Here is a 17,062-nt window from a genome sequence, read left to right on the forward strand (position 1 = left end):
CCTGGTAGCATGCTAGCTGCTATACACCACATTGCTCTGTGTTGTCCAAGCCCCTATCATCACCTATTCTGTGAAGATACATGGAGAAATTCAGTCGTCACTGTGGTCGAGCACTTACACTTTGAAACTGCAATATCTCATTGACCATCTGAAGAACACAGATTCAGACTTTTGTGATTTTATATGTCACAAATCTAAGAAACCAATCCTGTCAACATGCATCATGGAGCTTTCTGTATTCTTGTTATTCAGAACTGATTTCCAGATGGACCATGTATGGCTAAATTACTCCACTATTACAACTTGCTATTGTGCAAAGTAGAGTACTTTCACAGTGATTGGTTGGAATTGTAGGTGAGCTGGTGTGCTGGAGCTGCAGTAAAGAATGAGGGGTGAATGGAAAGAGAGGTTGGAGCTTCATAGATTTGCAGGAAAACTAAAAAAAAAAAAAAATCTAACTTTACTACACAGAGATGAGTTTTTAGGGGTTTAATCAATGACCAGAGAGGGAGTTTAACTGTTAGAATTGGAAAATGAACGCTCTACAACACAGCAGATTTCCCCTGTTTATTTTTGCCAAGACCATCCCCATCTAATTCTTTCTTTTTTGTTTTAAAAAATGCTGTGGGTAGTAAATAATAGTTTGTCCAATTTACACACAGGTTATAAATTACACCGTCAAGCCCTAAGTGCCAGCTGACAAACAAAGAAAACCATTACTTGTTTCCTTCCTTTGTCTGCCTCATTTTATCCCTCTTTTCTCCTTCTACACTTAAGTTGTTTAAGTCCCTTATCCTATCTGAATTGAAAGCTAGATTTTCTTTGAGACAATTGTAATGTCCATGCGTGTTGTTCTAAGTATGCAGACAAACAAACACGCATATCCGACCCCCACCCAAAGTCTCTGAGGACGTGATGCCACTCCTGACAAATAGAGCTGACGAGCGCTTGCATTTCGGCGGTGCTGCTTCTCATTTCTTCCTCTCATCGCAGTGACCTCGAGCCAGCAACAACAACATCAGCACAGAGATGGATCTGTTTACACTGAAACTGTGATTTGTTCCGGTATTTGGCTGAGATTAGAGGACACTGTCTCACAACGCCATAAAACTGTTGCTAAGGGCTCATCAGCAGCGTCTGACCTGCACGTTCGGTTGAGTGTATTTAGGTGTGTGTGTGTGTGCATCTAAATTGCCATGAGAAACTATAATGGGTTTGTCAGTTTTACACAAACGGGACACATACATGAGCACACACACAACAGGGAGTGAGGACACACACTGTGTGTCAATTATTTTTTGGACTCTCATCATGTATGCACATGGACACAAATCATGTAATGGCTTGGTCACTACATCGACTTCCCATAGTGGCAGCTGGTGAAATAAATGAAAGTGCCCCTGACTTGTTATTTCAGTGTTCAGTGTGAGAAGTAATCAGGGGAGAAAATACCAGTGCTTCCTGTATGAGGTCCTGCTACCCTGAGACTTCTTGTTACTGATATCACAGAAACCAGCAGGACTAATCCATTAAGGGCCATCCTCTGGGAGCAGAGAGATCAGGCCTGAACAAATTGTCACCACTTATCATTGGGACACACTTTTCTCTACAATACCACAGGGAGCCATTTAGGACCTTGCCTAAACTCTCCCTTTATCCTACAAAGCAAGGAAATAGAGCCTGATGGAAAGAGGTAGTTGTGAGTAAGGGAAGGAGTCGGAGGGAGCGTGAGAGCAGAGAAAACACAGTGGGAAGAGGAAGGGTCAGACAGGAACAATAATATTTGTCTAGGCTTTGTAACATTGATTATTCACATCACTATAAGAGCACACTTTTTTCCCAGGTCGCACTTCGAATGCTCACTATACTGAATTAAAACAGGTTTTAATCCTTTTTTAAAAATCATTTGTGTTTTGCATTGATGTGCAAAATCATTCAAACAGACCAACTACAACCTAACAAAAAATAAATAAATCAGACCTCTGACTCATTTGAATGGAGACAGACACAGAAAACTGTAGCCAAAAAAATGAACAAGACTCAACTTTGGCTACAGTCGTGCATAATGTCATTGAACAAGGTGCCTCACAAAAACACTGGCAGCAGTTCTGGTAGATTACTTTGTAATATGATGCTGAATTTGAACCTTGCAGCAGTCATGACAAAGCGTAAAATAGCTGCTGCAGATGTGATAATGTCCCAGAGTTGTAAAATTCATTCTGCAAATATTACAGATCATTGTGCAATGTGTTTTTGCATCCAGTAAGCCTTTAAACACTATCATCTGTTACTCAAACTCGACTTGTGCAACGGTATTTTGAAGGATTTTAGTTTCTGATTTTGTTTTGCAATAAATACTATTTAGGTAAAAAGAGATGTAAATGAGTAAGTTATATTGTATTGTGTAATGTAGTGTACTTTTTATAGTTTAGCTTTATTATGGTTGGTTGGTCGGTTGGCTGGCTTGTTGGTTCGCTGGCTGGTTGGTCGGTCGGTTGGTTGGTCGGTTGGCTGGTTGGTTGATCGGTTGGGTGGTTGGTTGATTGGTTGGTTGGTCAGTCGGTTGGTTGGTTGGCTTGTTGGTCAGTTGGTTGGTTGGCCTGTTGATTGGTTGGTTGGTCGGTCGGTCGGTTGGTTGGTTGTTTGGTTGGTCGATCTGCTCCAAACAAACTGTCACTAACTGAAAGAAATCATTGTTGTGGCTGCATTTTCTTCATCTGAATGGTGAAAAAGTCAAGTTTAAACTTGCGAACACAGCTTTGCATATCTCAGTTCAACATCCAACATAGTATATCATCTAAAAATGGTACTCTCACATTTCTGAATTATATTTCTCAATTTTTCTTGTGCCAGAATCTCGAGTTGATGTAGTTCTATTGGTGAAGTCATACGACTATGGGAACGTGCACGCTGGTCCACCTTAACATTGCGGTATAGCGTTACTGAGTAATCTGCAAGTACTAGCTTTTTATGTTTAGAATAAATTTAGGTTCTATCAGGCTGGAAGAATAGACTCAGTGCTTTTTTTCTTTACCAACTTTCAGCTCTTATTTTGTACATTTGCATATGTTTACATCCTAGTTAATTTCCACCATGAATAATAGCGTTGCACTTCATTTTTGATGGTAAAGACAAATAAATTTGATAATTAAAAGCATGAATCTGAGTTTGTGTGTTCTGACCTGACTATGTACTAGCTGAAAAGGTTTTATCAGGCAAACGTGTCAGTCAAATACATTCAATTAAATTCCTTCTCGCACGTTCTTATTCGTTTACTTCTGCTGCCCCTTTCCTGCTGAATATAATTCTCTAACCGAGCTACAGTTAGAGCTGCATCACACCAGCTTGTCTAACTCGGTTTTTACTGCACAGCCTCTTATGTGTCACATATGGCGTTTCCTCAGCAGACCCTGGATCTCCCAGCTGTCCACTGTCTCGCCCTGATGTTCCATATTTTTTTGTTGTTTTTTTTATTGTTCCTTTAATTCAGTTGCTCTTACAAACACACACACACACACACATAAGTATGAGTCACGCACAGCCTCCTTTTTTGACATGCAGCCTACTCTGCAGGCAGAACGCTGCCTTTTTGGATCAAACTAGATTGTTAGAGCATTAAGCCAGTAAGAGCTTCTGCAGACAAACAGGTAAACAAAACGTTTACTGTATGTCTGGCCACTGAGTACCCGGAAGGCGATTTTGTCTTATTCCAGAAATATCAAATTGAATCATTCTGCTTTACCTCCATCTGTCCTCTTTCCCCTTTCTTCTCTCTTTTGATCACTTTCCACTGTTGCAAAATTTGGAGTATGTTTTTGAGCACAAAAAATTTACAAGGAAAAAAAACGGAAATATCTTATTGCAGATTGACGTCAGTTTCAATATCAGCAAGGCGGCTTCGTCTCAGCTGTCAATGTCAAGAGCTGAATACTGCCCGATCTATGTTTCTGTGTGTCTGTGCGTGCATTCATGCGTGCATGTGTTCAACTTTCAAGCATGGTTTCTCTTTTTTCAGAATTGCTTTTTCAGACAAAATGGTTTTTGAAAAGCCTTGACATTTTGGGCTTGTGTAATTTTTAGGATTTTATACTTCTGACTTCTGCACAAATATGAGTCATTTAATCTTTGTGTGTGTGTGTGTGTCCGTGTCCATGTGCATGTGTGATTGCATGTGTGTTCCAGCTACCATCATTTTGAATGAGCTCAATTGGACAGAAGCCTTGGAGGACGTTTTCCGGAAAAACAAAGAGGAAGACCCCTCACTCCTCTGGCAGGTGTTTGGCTCTGCCACCGGATTGGCTCGGTACTACCCAGGTAAGTAGCCCAGTGGCCAGTGAGCTTACACCGACAGCCCACTGAGGCTCCTTTTCAACCAGGCTGGTTCCAGTGCTAGCGCGGAGCCAGTGCCTGACTTAGCACCAATTCTTTCTGTTTCCACCAAGTAAGCACTGGTTCCAGGCTCCAAAAACTGGTGCTTTTCGGGCACCAGCTCTTTGCTGGGCCAGAGTTAAGAACCGAGTACATCACAGGCTGGGAGCGGGGTTACAGTGGCCAACGATCGACGATAAAAACACAGAACCATCACTTTTAATAGTAGTAGTAGTGTTTAGTGTGATTAGTGAAAACCAGGAAATATGGATGCCAGTAACGTGATGGCGGATGTGACCAGGCAACAGCTGACCTCTGCCTCACAATTTACCGTAAGATCCTCTATAAAGATAAACATAGATATTATCATCAACTTATTGCGTTTGTTTAACCGCTATGTAATGGATGCAAACATAGCCAAAGCTAACGCTAGCAAGTTCACTATAAGAATCAAAACATCTCTGACAATTACCTTGTTCTTACGAGGCACGAGATTTGAACCAACTAAGCACTAGCACCGAAGTAGCACCTGGTTCTTTTTGGTCGAAAAGGGCTATGACTGTCTTATGGTGAGTCATGGACACACAAGGTTGACACCAAAGGGCCACTTTATCATACTGCAGGCAAATGCATACAACCGCATGCAGACTTTCCTAATCACAGTTTTTCGGACCTTGTGCTGAGAAACAGGTCATGAATCAGCTTTTCAAAAACGTGTATGTGGTCATTACCATTGTATTTGTCGTAACATTTAGCTGCCAATTACTCTGTTTTAAAAATTTATCTCAAAAGTCACAGATACGTTTTGAATTGTCCTCTATACCTTACTTCTTAAGCATCATATAGGCCCACTTTTTCAGGACTAAATGAAATCACATTTGAATGCTCTGGTACCCTTTACCATCTTTTTTTTAAGGTACAGGGTAGTCAGACCGATCTATGAAACTTTCTCAGCTGGTGCCATCACTATCTCTGCTTTTTAGTCAACCAGAAGTTTGCTCTGTACCATGTGCCTAATGTTGTGAAAGGGTATATTTTAAGCCAAACCATGTTTCTTTCTAAACCTAACCTGGTAGTTTTGGTGTCTTAATTACAGCTGTTAAGATTAGTCAGTATAATCAATGATACTGGCACGGATGGTTTCTTTTTTACTTTACTTTTTCCAGTATGGCTGCGTATTTTTTGTGTCATGATGTCAGTCAATTTCAGTTCCAGTCATTGGTTAGCTGCAGTACGCACAGATTCAGGACTTCAAAAGATTGTATTTCAAGTTGTCACAGACCAAACAGGTGGTTTGTTTACACTGCTGACTTACAGAATGAAACCTCTTTTTTCTTATTTATTATGTAGGTGTAGCCATTTAAACTATGGTGTGAATTTCGTACTGTGCTGCATCATACAATGACATATAATTTATCGAAATAGCATTAAATGAAAATTTGCTTTATTGGATGAAAATTAATGGTTTTGAATAATCAACAAATTTTGATCAAATCGATAAAATATGCAATAGTTTTATTAATGGAAAATGTGTTTATGAAGTCACAAAATAAAAGAAAGGTTACAAATTGGGGTTTAATACAGGACAGACCTTGGTTAGTCTCTTAACTGGAAATCCTGTGACTTCTATCGGTGGCACAGATGCTAAAAGACACCTTGTGTGATTCTCTGATTCACCAGTGGCAGTTTTTGACACTTTGGGCATGAGAACATGTTGTGGTAGCGCAAAAATTGGACTAAAGAAATAGTTCAGCATTATGGGGAATATCACACACAAGCTTTCTTGCCAAGAGCACATGAAAGGACCATAGCTGCTCTTGTGGCTGTGCAGTATCGAAGTAGCACCAAAAAGTGATAAATTGTGCTTAATTTAACGCAAAAGCTCAAAACTGTAACAGCTTCTCTGGCTCTATGTTGAGTTCAGAGACTTTGCTGATTCTCTGGCAAATGCAGAGCAACAAGACTTTTGGAAATCTGAGCGACTCTCGTTAAACATTGCAAGTTGTTGTTTTTACATTTTTATTTGTGTTAAGATATTGCACTGGTTAATAAGCTTTAGAAATTGATCTAAACTTAAGGTTGAACTTTGCAGTGAAACAGAGACTTTTTTTTAAACTCATTTTTTAGTCTTTATGTTAAACTAAGCTAAGACAACTGGATCCTTGCTCCACACTTAATGCACAGACATAAGAATGCTACTTCTCTTTTCATCTTTTGTCTTTTTCTTGACAAAAAAAGACAATGTGTGCCAAAGTGCTAACTTAATATAAATTAAGATCTAAGAATATACTTAATGAGTCATATGAAACCAAACCCAGGAATAAATATTTGATGTAAAGTCTTGTTAAATCTGAGCACCTCTAACTAAAACTTAATGTGAATTAAACACTTTTTCTTTTACCAAATTCTAGCGTCCCCCTGGGTCAACAACAGCAATTTACCCCACGAAGTGGATCTCTACGACGTGCGCAGACGACCATGGTGAGTATAAACGCTCATTATGGGATATGCAGTTTTGTGACAGCGTCGTATTGTCGCTCATTTCTCTGGTGTCTGTCATTTCAGACACGTGGATCGTTCCTTCTACTTGTGCAGTTGTCATATTAAACACTTGTTTGCAATAACTATGTTTGCATGTTGCATAAGAACATCTGCACACATACACACACACAGTTTGGAACAATGAAATCCAGGTCTCTGGGCAAAGCCAAACCCACTCAAACAAACACATCAGAGCAGTATGATGACTGCAGATCAAAGGGGAAGCAATACAAAAGCTTCATTAGCCTCCTGAAATGATTAAAATCTGGCTGGAAGCCACCAATACTCTTTTAAGCATGTTATTAAATTGTATTAGCTCAGATACTGAAGACTATAACTCTACGCAAAGACACACAACTGTTTGTTTATTAAAGAAAGGAGAGAAGCAATTAAAGACTACAAAGGTCTGATTGATTTTACATGCAAATGATATGAAGTGATATTTGTTTACTTGCTCAAAGAGAAGAAAGATGAATGTGATGAAACTAATAAATATGCAGTTTGAAATTTGTTTCAGTCTTTGAGTTTTGTGGGAAATAAAGGCATTTATGATAATAATAATAGTCTGTATTTCTTTTTGTGGGTGTGTTTTTCCACCTCAGTGCACATGTATATCTCTGCATTTGCTCAATATCCCTGACCTGTGTATTTGTGTCTCTTGTTACTCACCAGGTACATTCAGGGGGCGGCGTCACCCAAGGACATGCTGATTCTGGTGGATGCGTGAGTGACGACCACATGATTCATCCATTACAGTCAGATTTTATTTTCTTTTGCGCGCCAGAAGGCCCTGATGCTAACTCTCTGACTGGCCGCATCCCGCTGGGCGCTGTTGCGTTGTGTTCACGTGTGACACTGACAAACACAATGCAGTCAGCACACTGGGCAACCTCATTATTCACGGTCCAATTATTTCTTCCTGTTATGTACGCCCTAAAAATGTTTAGAAGAGCGATGGTGTTCAGAAAAGATTCTGCAGCAAAGACTGTTACGGCAGCAGTTCATGCTTTGATTAAATTAGGAAATCATGGGGCGTTTTTAGGGCAACAAAGCGCACATCTTAATTTTACTATACTCAGTTGTGCAAACCCTCTGAACCTGAAGCAGTTTCTGAGCATTGTCTGCTCCTTTTACATTTTCAATCACTGTAGGCATTTTTCACTGCAATAGAAAGTCCTGCACCTTTATGGAAACAGAACAACCATGGCTAGAAGGAAAAAGAACTTGAAGATGTCATTTTACTTACTACAAGGTTATAATGGCATAAACCATCATAACAAGAAAAAAGGAATGCTTAACCTGTTTGATTACTCATATTGCAAAAAATTAAAAAAAAAAAACTTTATCCAAGTGCTCTCAGGTGTTCAGAACACTAAAATACTAAAACAACGTGGCTGTACTTACAGTAGAGATTTTAGAACTTACATTTTTATCTAGCTCCATATTTGTCTCCTATCTGCTCTGTGAACACACAGACTGCAGTTCAGCCCAGTTCAGATTTTTTTTGTATTTTACAGAATCTGTTTTGTGCAAACAATTCATAATTGGCAGATTTGTAAATGAGAAATGCAGAATAAATGCATTTGGATACAATGTCATAATTTTCAACTTTGATTTGGTTACGTTTCCTCAACAAATGGCACATCACTGATGAGTAGTTCAAGGACTGTCTGAAAGCTTGAGTCCAACCATCCTCTTTGCTTTTACACTTTCTGGATCAGATAAATTATATAATTTTAGCTTTTTTTCAGGTGAGACATGCCTTTCAAACCTACTGGAATGTTTTGGGTGTCAGTGAGTTTAAGGACAAGCTCCACAGAATTCTGTATTTTTAATATTGTTACGCACACCTATGAAAAGAGCAAAATGTATCCTATTACAGAGATACATTTTTGTCTCTGAAAATGTGTCAGATAGCTACACCTTATGTATGTTTCTTTCTTGCCATCAAAATGGACACTTCAGCTTATTTTGAATTGAGGTTACATGCAGAACCTTTATGTTCTAAATGATCAACAACACACCAAATGTGTTTTAATCCACAGCTATAAATAGTTCTCAGCAAATACATCACTTTCTCTTGTGTCATTTTTGTAAGTGTTATGTTTATGTGCAATAATACACATCCTCAATGAGAAATACATTCAATAAGAAGGAGTTCATCACGATGCAAAAAGATCAGATAATGCCGTCCAATCTCTACAAGCTTAGCAACATTTTTAAATTGGTGTGAATTTGTCTTTAGACTGACAAAGATTCACTTTCACACAGTGTAAGAAGTGTGTGCCGCACACAGTAACATGTGATTGTAAGTGTGGAGCTGTGCATTCTTTTTAATGTCAAAGTGATTCTATTTCCGCTCAGGTGATGTTTCATTATAAATTACAGTCATGGCACAGCACCAGTGCTAAATAACTACGCAATATGATGAATGAAAAACTAAATTTGTCCACTTGCAGCTCTTAACACAGTGCTGGTAATTGGCACATGGATGATTGATGAGGCTCATTAAAAGCTCCCATCGTTACGCTTTTGGAGAAAAGAACATTAAAGGAGCTCCACTCCTTATTTTTCCAGGTTCTGTTCTTTTTCTAGTCTTTTACCTGCAGGAAACAATTAAGTGGCATATTTATCCATCCCTTAATGTGTTTTTTTTTAGCCTATGCTTATGGCTCTTGAGTAGGTTTCTTCTCCAGAGGTGGTTGGAAACCTGACCACACCGGGATGAAATTTGACAAGTGTGTTCGTGTTTTGAACACCTGCTGACCTTTAAGGTGTCTGCTCTCTAGTAAACATAATATTACTGTAGAGGGGCAAAGGTGCAGTCACAGAAGCTTTCAGCATGAGGTTAAATTGCAGTAACGCATGTTGCTGCACAGTTTTACATAGCAGAAGATTAGTTTTTGATTTATGTTTGATATTGATTTAAAACACACACTGTTTTTCCACCCTGCAGGAGTGGGAGTGTTTCAGGTCTCACCCTCAAACTCATCAGAACATCTGTCAACAAGATGCTGGAGACCCTCTCTGATGACGACTATGTGAACGTGGTTTATGTGAGTGTGCACGCAGCTGGTACTCTGAACTGATTGTCACTTTCAGCATTCACTGGAGAAATACTCCTAACTTCAATCTTCACTTCAGTTGGAAATTGTGTTTTTCTGCAAAATTGTTTATGATTCTGAATTGACTTTCCAGGCACACACATTGATGAATGTTAATGTGGACGTATATGTGGCCTGACAGTTTGAGTAGCTCTAACCCAGTTTGAGTCATCGGTTGAAACATGACCGTGACCTTTTTAGCAACATAATGTACCACACATGGATTCATCTTTATTGTGGCTGCATATGTGCAGGGATGCATGCATGTTTGTGTGCTCATTCATCTTAGCTCAGAGTGTCTGTGTGTGAATATGCAGTACGTGTGTTTATGTATGAGAAAAGCATCTTCGGAGCATCGGAGCTTAACCCAAGTATGTATGACTAATAGAGGGTGCACATGACACAGCTCGGCCAAGCCCTGAAATGCCACATGATAAGTTTGATAAATGAATGTGCGCTGCATTTATAAGCCACACTTTGAATCAGTGGCATGTAATGGAAAAGTACTTGCTCGCCCAATTGAAATTCTGCAGGAATCCCAGGCTTCAAAGTTTTGCTGGCTTAGGGATGGAGGAAATATTCATCCATCATCGTTTAAAGCTCCATCGCTTGGTCAGATATTATTTATGGAAAGAAAAATAACACACTTTTAAATTTCCCACAGCTGAGAGAATTTGTGAGTGATCTCAAAGACCTATTGGAGGCGATCATACTGGATGTAATTAGGTCTGAGATGCAAAGAGCATCACTTTAACCTGATTTGCAGCCTTTAGTGGTGCTGCTGGTATCCTCCACTTTATGCTTTTGCTAGGCAACCATGAAGCTCTGCTTCTGTCTGCTGCTTAGTGAGCGTAGTTGGAGGTAGCTAACGATGTTGGAAATCTAAAAAATACTTCTATTGTGTGCACAGAACAGAAAAAAGTACTCTGCTTTGGAAGTATCAAATACAGTGAAACGAAGGACACAAACACTTTATGGACAAATGTCAACGTTTCACCTTTAGATGCGTCTTCACAAAGTGTTTTAGCTACGTCTTTCTGTCGTCCATCTCACACATGTCCAGTGGAACATCAGCCATTTTCTTTTACTCTGTGGCATCCCAAAGTGTTCCCAGGCCAGGTGAGTTATGTAATCACTCCAAAGGAAGGCCCAAACCACCTTAGCTGACTACTTTTGATTCTCCTTCACATTAAAGAAGTTCCCTGTCCCTGTCCCAAAGGCTGAGCCCAGTCACCATACAGAGGAAATTCATTTTGGCTGCTTGTATTCACAATCTCTTTCTTTCAGTCACTATCCAGACCTTACGACCATGACTGAAGATTAGAACACAGATCGACCAATAAATCAAGAGCCAGTTTAGTGGAACACATAGACTTCTATTGAATCTAGCTTGCAACACCAACATCCATATAACATCTTTTCTTTTGCTCAAGCTATACACCAATAATTGTAATACGGAGGATATTTTTACTCTTTACACACTGCATTTCAAACATATCTACAGTGTTTGTGTATTGGGTCTCACATATCAGTCAAGATGTGACGAAATGATAGACGCACAACAAATCTCAACAATTCCCTTTGAGAAGCTTTTTGATGACAATGGGAAGAAAAATTCCTCTTTAACTGGAAGAAAATCTCTGGCAGAACCAGGTTCGGGGAGGTTGGGCATCTGCCTTGACCAGTTAGAGTGGGGATTTTTCAGGATTCATACCGATGCTGATTATTAGTAATCAAGGAGACCAATAGTCGATAATTGGAGCCGATATACATTTTCTGTAAAAATGAAAATCTTAGTAGAAAAATTAAGAACAACTTTTTTTTATTTATGTTTTACATGTGCTTTAACAAAGAAGAATTTTTAACATTTATTCTTCATGGTTGATATTGGACCTGATAATTGGCCAAACTGATGCTCATTGGACCCTTAATATGTGGATGATTTCTGATGTTCAGTCCTTGTTTCTTTAGTCAGCTTTTTCCTCTTTGTTTTCAGTCTTTATGCTAAGCTAAACTACACACCTGCTGGATGTAATGTTCTCCCAAATGTTGGCTTGAAGCAACTCATCTTTTTTTTCCATCATCATTCTTTCAGTTTATTTAATGTCATGAATCCTTTTTTTTTTTTTTTTTTTTTTACTAAATATCACATTGACATTCATGCATTGTTTTAATGTTCAAAATGGACACAAATCACAGGTGTTTATTAGGTCAACATTGGTATTCATGCAGCACACAGGTGGTCGTTCTGGTTGCAGACATCCCGGCTCAGTTTATCACTGCAGTTACTTTCATATTTGGCACAGGATACATCCTGTACTTGGATGTGGATGCACTTTGTCTGAAATCTCCTTTATCCTTATCTGCCTTCTCTTTGTCCTTCCTCCACTCTCTCCAAATGGCCAGTAGCGTGAATGACTTTCTGAATTTGCTTTTCCAGATTAATTTCAGTTAATTTCATTTTCTTTCACTTCCCCTAATAAAGCAGTGGTTTGTGTGTTTGGTGCTTTCAAATCAGCTAAGTGAACTGGCCTTTGAAGTTAATGAAATCAGGCATCAGGGTAATCAAGATATTGAGGGCAAGCAGCTCACTCTGTAGAGCATCCAGAAGCATTCGAAACTTTTTGAAGGTACAAACTTTTATAATAAAATAGAGGAATATCTCATTTCCACACGTGTAAATGATGCTTCAGAATACCTTGTTAATGCCAGCATGTTGCTATGACAACACCAGGGTGTCTCACTCACTCGCTCACTCACTCACTCACACAAACTGATAATTTTTATTACATGAACCTGAAATATATAGTTTGTACCATTTTAAAGAAGGAATGACTTAATATTCTAACACAACAGATTTTTATTAATTATGAGATCCTAAGTATTTATTTAGTGAGGAAATAGCAAAAAATCTGAATGAATGGGAAAAGAATGCATGTACATACATATTTATTCGCTATTTAAGCTTAGGACTATGTATTTGTTTTCCAGTTAGCTTGCTTGTAGACATATCTATTGGACGTTTTTGGAATCTTCTGCTACACTGGCAAAAAACTTTGACACCAAAAATTAATTTAAAATCCCTTACCAGTCATTTATCAACCTTTAAAACTTAACTCTGTGTTTGAAAGCTACTTATTTACAAGTTAATTACCATGAAAGTAATTGCTTTCTGCCTGAAAATGACTGAAATGCAGTTCTGTACCAGTGCTTCCTTTAAAAAGTACAGATGTGTTCAGTCCTTGCCTTTTTCTCCCCTCATCCCTTCGTATTTGCTGTAACTCGAGCATACCAGCTCACCCAGGATTCTGCTCAAGCAGAAGTAAAACTGTGCATTAGATTTAATATTTATTAATTTGGCTGTCCAGCTTTGAAACAGAAACCCATTTTCTAAGCAAATAATGATAGAATAGTTTTGTTAGGTTTGTGACATGAAATCCCAAAAGTCTGACTCTGAGATTTTTAAGACAGTCAACAGTACACTTCATTTTAGGGTGGAAATGTTCAGCTATGACACTAACTGCTTATTTTCAGCATTATATGTCCTCTAGAATATGGGTTATTCCACATTTGGAGGATATTTTACATCTCACCCATCAAATTTCAAATAGTCCATGTACAAAATACTAAAACATGCCGTTGTGTGAATTTACTTGTTCTGAGACCAAATCTAAAAAAAAACAGGAGACAAGAATGTTTGAAAGTAGTTTTTTTAAAAATACAACATAAGTCTGAAGTGCCCCTTAAATGTCATTTTTCTCTTGTCCCACCCCAATGGTGACCAAATGGAATCTCAAAGAAAACAGTTAAAAATAAATTTAAATGTCCTTTTTTTGCTATATTTTTTCATTGGTGTCTATTGTAACTGTAGGAACTTTATTCACACTTTGAGTGTGATTATACGTGCACTAAAAAGAGTTGTTCACAGTATTAGCATGGCCACAAGGTTGTTGGCAACAAACAGTTGGAGTCACTTTGTTACATACACAAACTTGTATATATATAGTCGGTGCCCACATACAGTATGTTGCTCTGCTGAGCTTCATATTACTGTGTCTGTGATATTTTAAGATGTGTATTATAAGTTCAATGAAGTTCAAACTGGAAGGGGCTTATATTAGTATGTGCATGTAGGAGTGTGTCTTTAACCCTTTAAGCTTCAGTGTACCGCCGGCGGTACACCTACTAATTTGCATAGGAATTTCAAGAATGTCCGACGGGTGCAAACGCGATTATACAAACACTATACACCGATGGAAAGCTTAGATTCTCATGAATCCGTCGGTATAAACCACTTTCAGATGCGATTACCACAGCGGGTGAGAAAAACACATTTGTCCGACAAAAACAAATATTCATCCATCCGTTCTCTATACACGGCTTCAAAGCACACAGCGCGACTCACGTTTCCGGGTTTATTATTACACACAAAAAAAAAGATTCCACAAAAAACGGCCATAATCCAACCTTTTACATCAGATGACACAAGCCAGTAAACTATTTTGTCCAAAACATGTCCTGAAGTCGGTATAAAATCCCCGAATCGGTCGTTTTCAAGGAAATGCACCTCCCGATGCACGTCCAATATTCCCCGTATTTTTCGTAATTTTTTTTATTTAAAAATAGAATATTAGCGATTTTTTGTACTGAAAACGGCTGGAATTGACTGAAGCTCAAAGGGTTAAAGGATGAATTTCTTGGCAGCATATGCCTCGAAACGTCTGCCAACATGTTGAATAGTTGCAAACCGTTGTCGCACACTGCAGCTTCCATCGGTGTTCTAAAAACATGAACCTGAGAAGACGGAGAGAAAACGACATTCTCATCTTTTTGCGTTCCTTATGTTACATCATTTTTTTTCTCAAAAGCTGTTCTCCAATTTGATGCATTCACTGTCCGAAACACTTCTCCTTGCTTCAGTGGATAACGTTGCAGGTATTTCGTGACTAATGCACCTGGAATAGTTGGGGTACTTTGCCCCTATTACACTCACTGCTGCTTTGACGACTCACTTAAACTGCCAGTCAGCTCGATAGGACTTCCCTTTGTAGCTGCGCTTGTCATTGTGGTTCAGAGATTACCCCATTTCGGCCTTTTTCTTTCAAGTACCAGCTATACTATTTTGTCACCCACATTTTTTTTGTGGAGAATTCCACCGAGCAGTGTGTGTGTGTGTGTGTGTGTGTGTGTGTGTGTGGGGGGGGGGGGGGGGAGCAGAATTTGAGCACTTTTTGTGTCTTTTCACATGTTGGAGCGTGTGTGTTTGTCTGCCTCGACACAATTATGATTAGAGGGGTGCAGTCAAGGCCAAAACAGATGTTGGGTATTAATGAGGCATGTCCCAACCCTCCATAGATTCTGCGTGTGTGTGTATGATTATATTTGTGTGTGTGTGCATGAGTTGATTGGGTTCCATCTGTTCCTCCACATTAACTATTCACCAATATTAAGCTGAAGATGCTTCACATGTAGAGCTGTGTAAATGTAATTTAACCAGTTACAGTAATGTCAGCCTCTACGGCATAATCCTTCTATAATCATGCTCTTTGTTGTTGTTGTTTTTTACCTCCTTATGCCACTGTTTTCACATCCCTACCTGCTCTCCTGCCTATCCTTCCTTCTGCTCCTATAGCTCCCTTCGGTCTGTGCAGATTTGATTAAAACTGATTTCATTTCACACATGACAGTTTGTGGAACAGTTGTCAATTAGTGTGTTTTTTTTTTTTAAATTATTTTCTTGGAAATGCAATCACTTTAATCGCTTTGTTAAAATGTTTAGAAGATCCTGAATGTTTCAGGGACACTGCATGGTTCTGCAACGAAGGGAAAAACAAAAAGGCCACATATTTAGTAGAAAATATGTGCAAGTGCCTTCCCTCCACTTCCCGTCATCCCTTCCTTCCCTCTTCCCTCCAGTTCAACGACAAGGCCACGTACGCGGCGTGTTTTCAGAACCTGGTGCAGGCCAACGTGAGGAACAAGAAGATTCTGAAAGATGCTGTGCAGAACATCACAGCTAAGGGTATCACCAACTACACAGGTGGCTTTGAGCTCGCCTTTGGGCAGCTGGCTCAGGTAAAGTCTCAGTGAGCTAACTTTGAAGACATTACAGACAATCTGTTGTATTTGATTACTGAATCCACTGACGCCCCTGGAAATATACAAACCAACCTAGAGGCTCTGGGAAATCTACTTTACAGTCTGATTGAGTTTATGCTCATTTACTTTATCTAATTAATTATGAAAATGATGGAACATAAAACGTACTGACAACTCAATCCCAGTGCGCTTCTCATGAAGAGTGAGCGTGTGTCGACCTCTACTGGTTGTTTCAAATGTTGCAGGTTTTATTTGGATCAGTGCAAAAACTCAGGTTTCTCCTGTAGCTGCATAACGTGCAAGCAAGCCACAGAATATTATTTTATGCTACCACTTCTGTAGCCTGTAACAAACAGAGCTTGTTGCTGTTCGCTTTTCTTAATTTTTTTGCCCCTGTGTCAACCAGATGAATGTGTCCAGGGCCAACTGTAACAAGATCATAATGCTCTTTACTGACGGAGGAGAGGAGAGAGCAGAGGAGATCTTTCGGAAATACAACTCAAAGCAGGCGGTAGGACCTTAAAGACACAGAAGATTCTTGGTGTAGAATACAGAAATTTGTGTCGCATTTAGTTTTTCTTGCTTTCTTCCCTTCACAGGTTCGCATCTTTACATTTTCAGTAGGTAAGCACAACTACGACAAAGGACCAATACAGTGGATGGCCTGCGCTAATAAAGGTACAAGATTCAATTAGAGGTCGTGTTCAATTCATTTGCCTGCTTTCAATTTTCTACTGAAGAATGAAAAAAATAAATAGCAATTAACTGTAGTAGGAATATAAAGTTTATACTTATGGTGCACAGATAAATTGACAGTATTATATTGTAAATTTAGCAAAAGCTAATTTAATTTATTGTCAATATATTTCTATTATTATTATTATTCATAGTGTGATTTACATTTATATAGAAAAAGGTGCAATATTTTTTGTATTATTTAGGGTACGTAT

At 38.9% G+C, this 17,062-nt stretch overlaps 1 protein-coding gene across 1 annotated transcript in view; it reads left to right on the forward strand.

Moving 5' to 3' along the window:
- The window catches only part of cacna2d1a (calcium channel, voltage-dependent, alpha 2/delta subunit 1a), a 129,362-nt gene that overhangs the window by 78,151 nt on the left and 34,149 nt on the right, over positions 1-17,062 (forward strand). Inside the window, 7 exon segments of the mRNA XM_051949713.1 lie at positions 4,183-4,314; positions 6,780-6,849; positions 7,582-7,632; positions 9,866-9,965; positions 15,930-16,088; positions 16,519-16,623; positions 16,712-16,790. Coding sequence (XP_051805673.1) covers positions 4,183-4,314; positions 6,780-6,849; positions 7,582-7,632; positions 9,866-9,965; positions 15,930-16,088; positions 16,519-16,623; positions 16,712-16,790 — 696 coding nt within the window.

This window comes from Acanthochromis polyacanthus, chromosome 1, assembly GCF_021347895.1.
Source record: "Acanthochromis polyacanthus isolate Apoly-LR-REF ecotype Palm Island chromosome 1, KAUST_Apoly_ChrSc, whole genome shotgun sequence".
In the NCBI taxonomy this organism is placed as follows: Eukaryota; Metazoa; Chordata; class Actinopteri; family Pomacentridae; genus Acanthochromis; species Acanthochromis polyacanthus.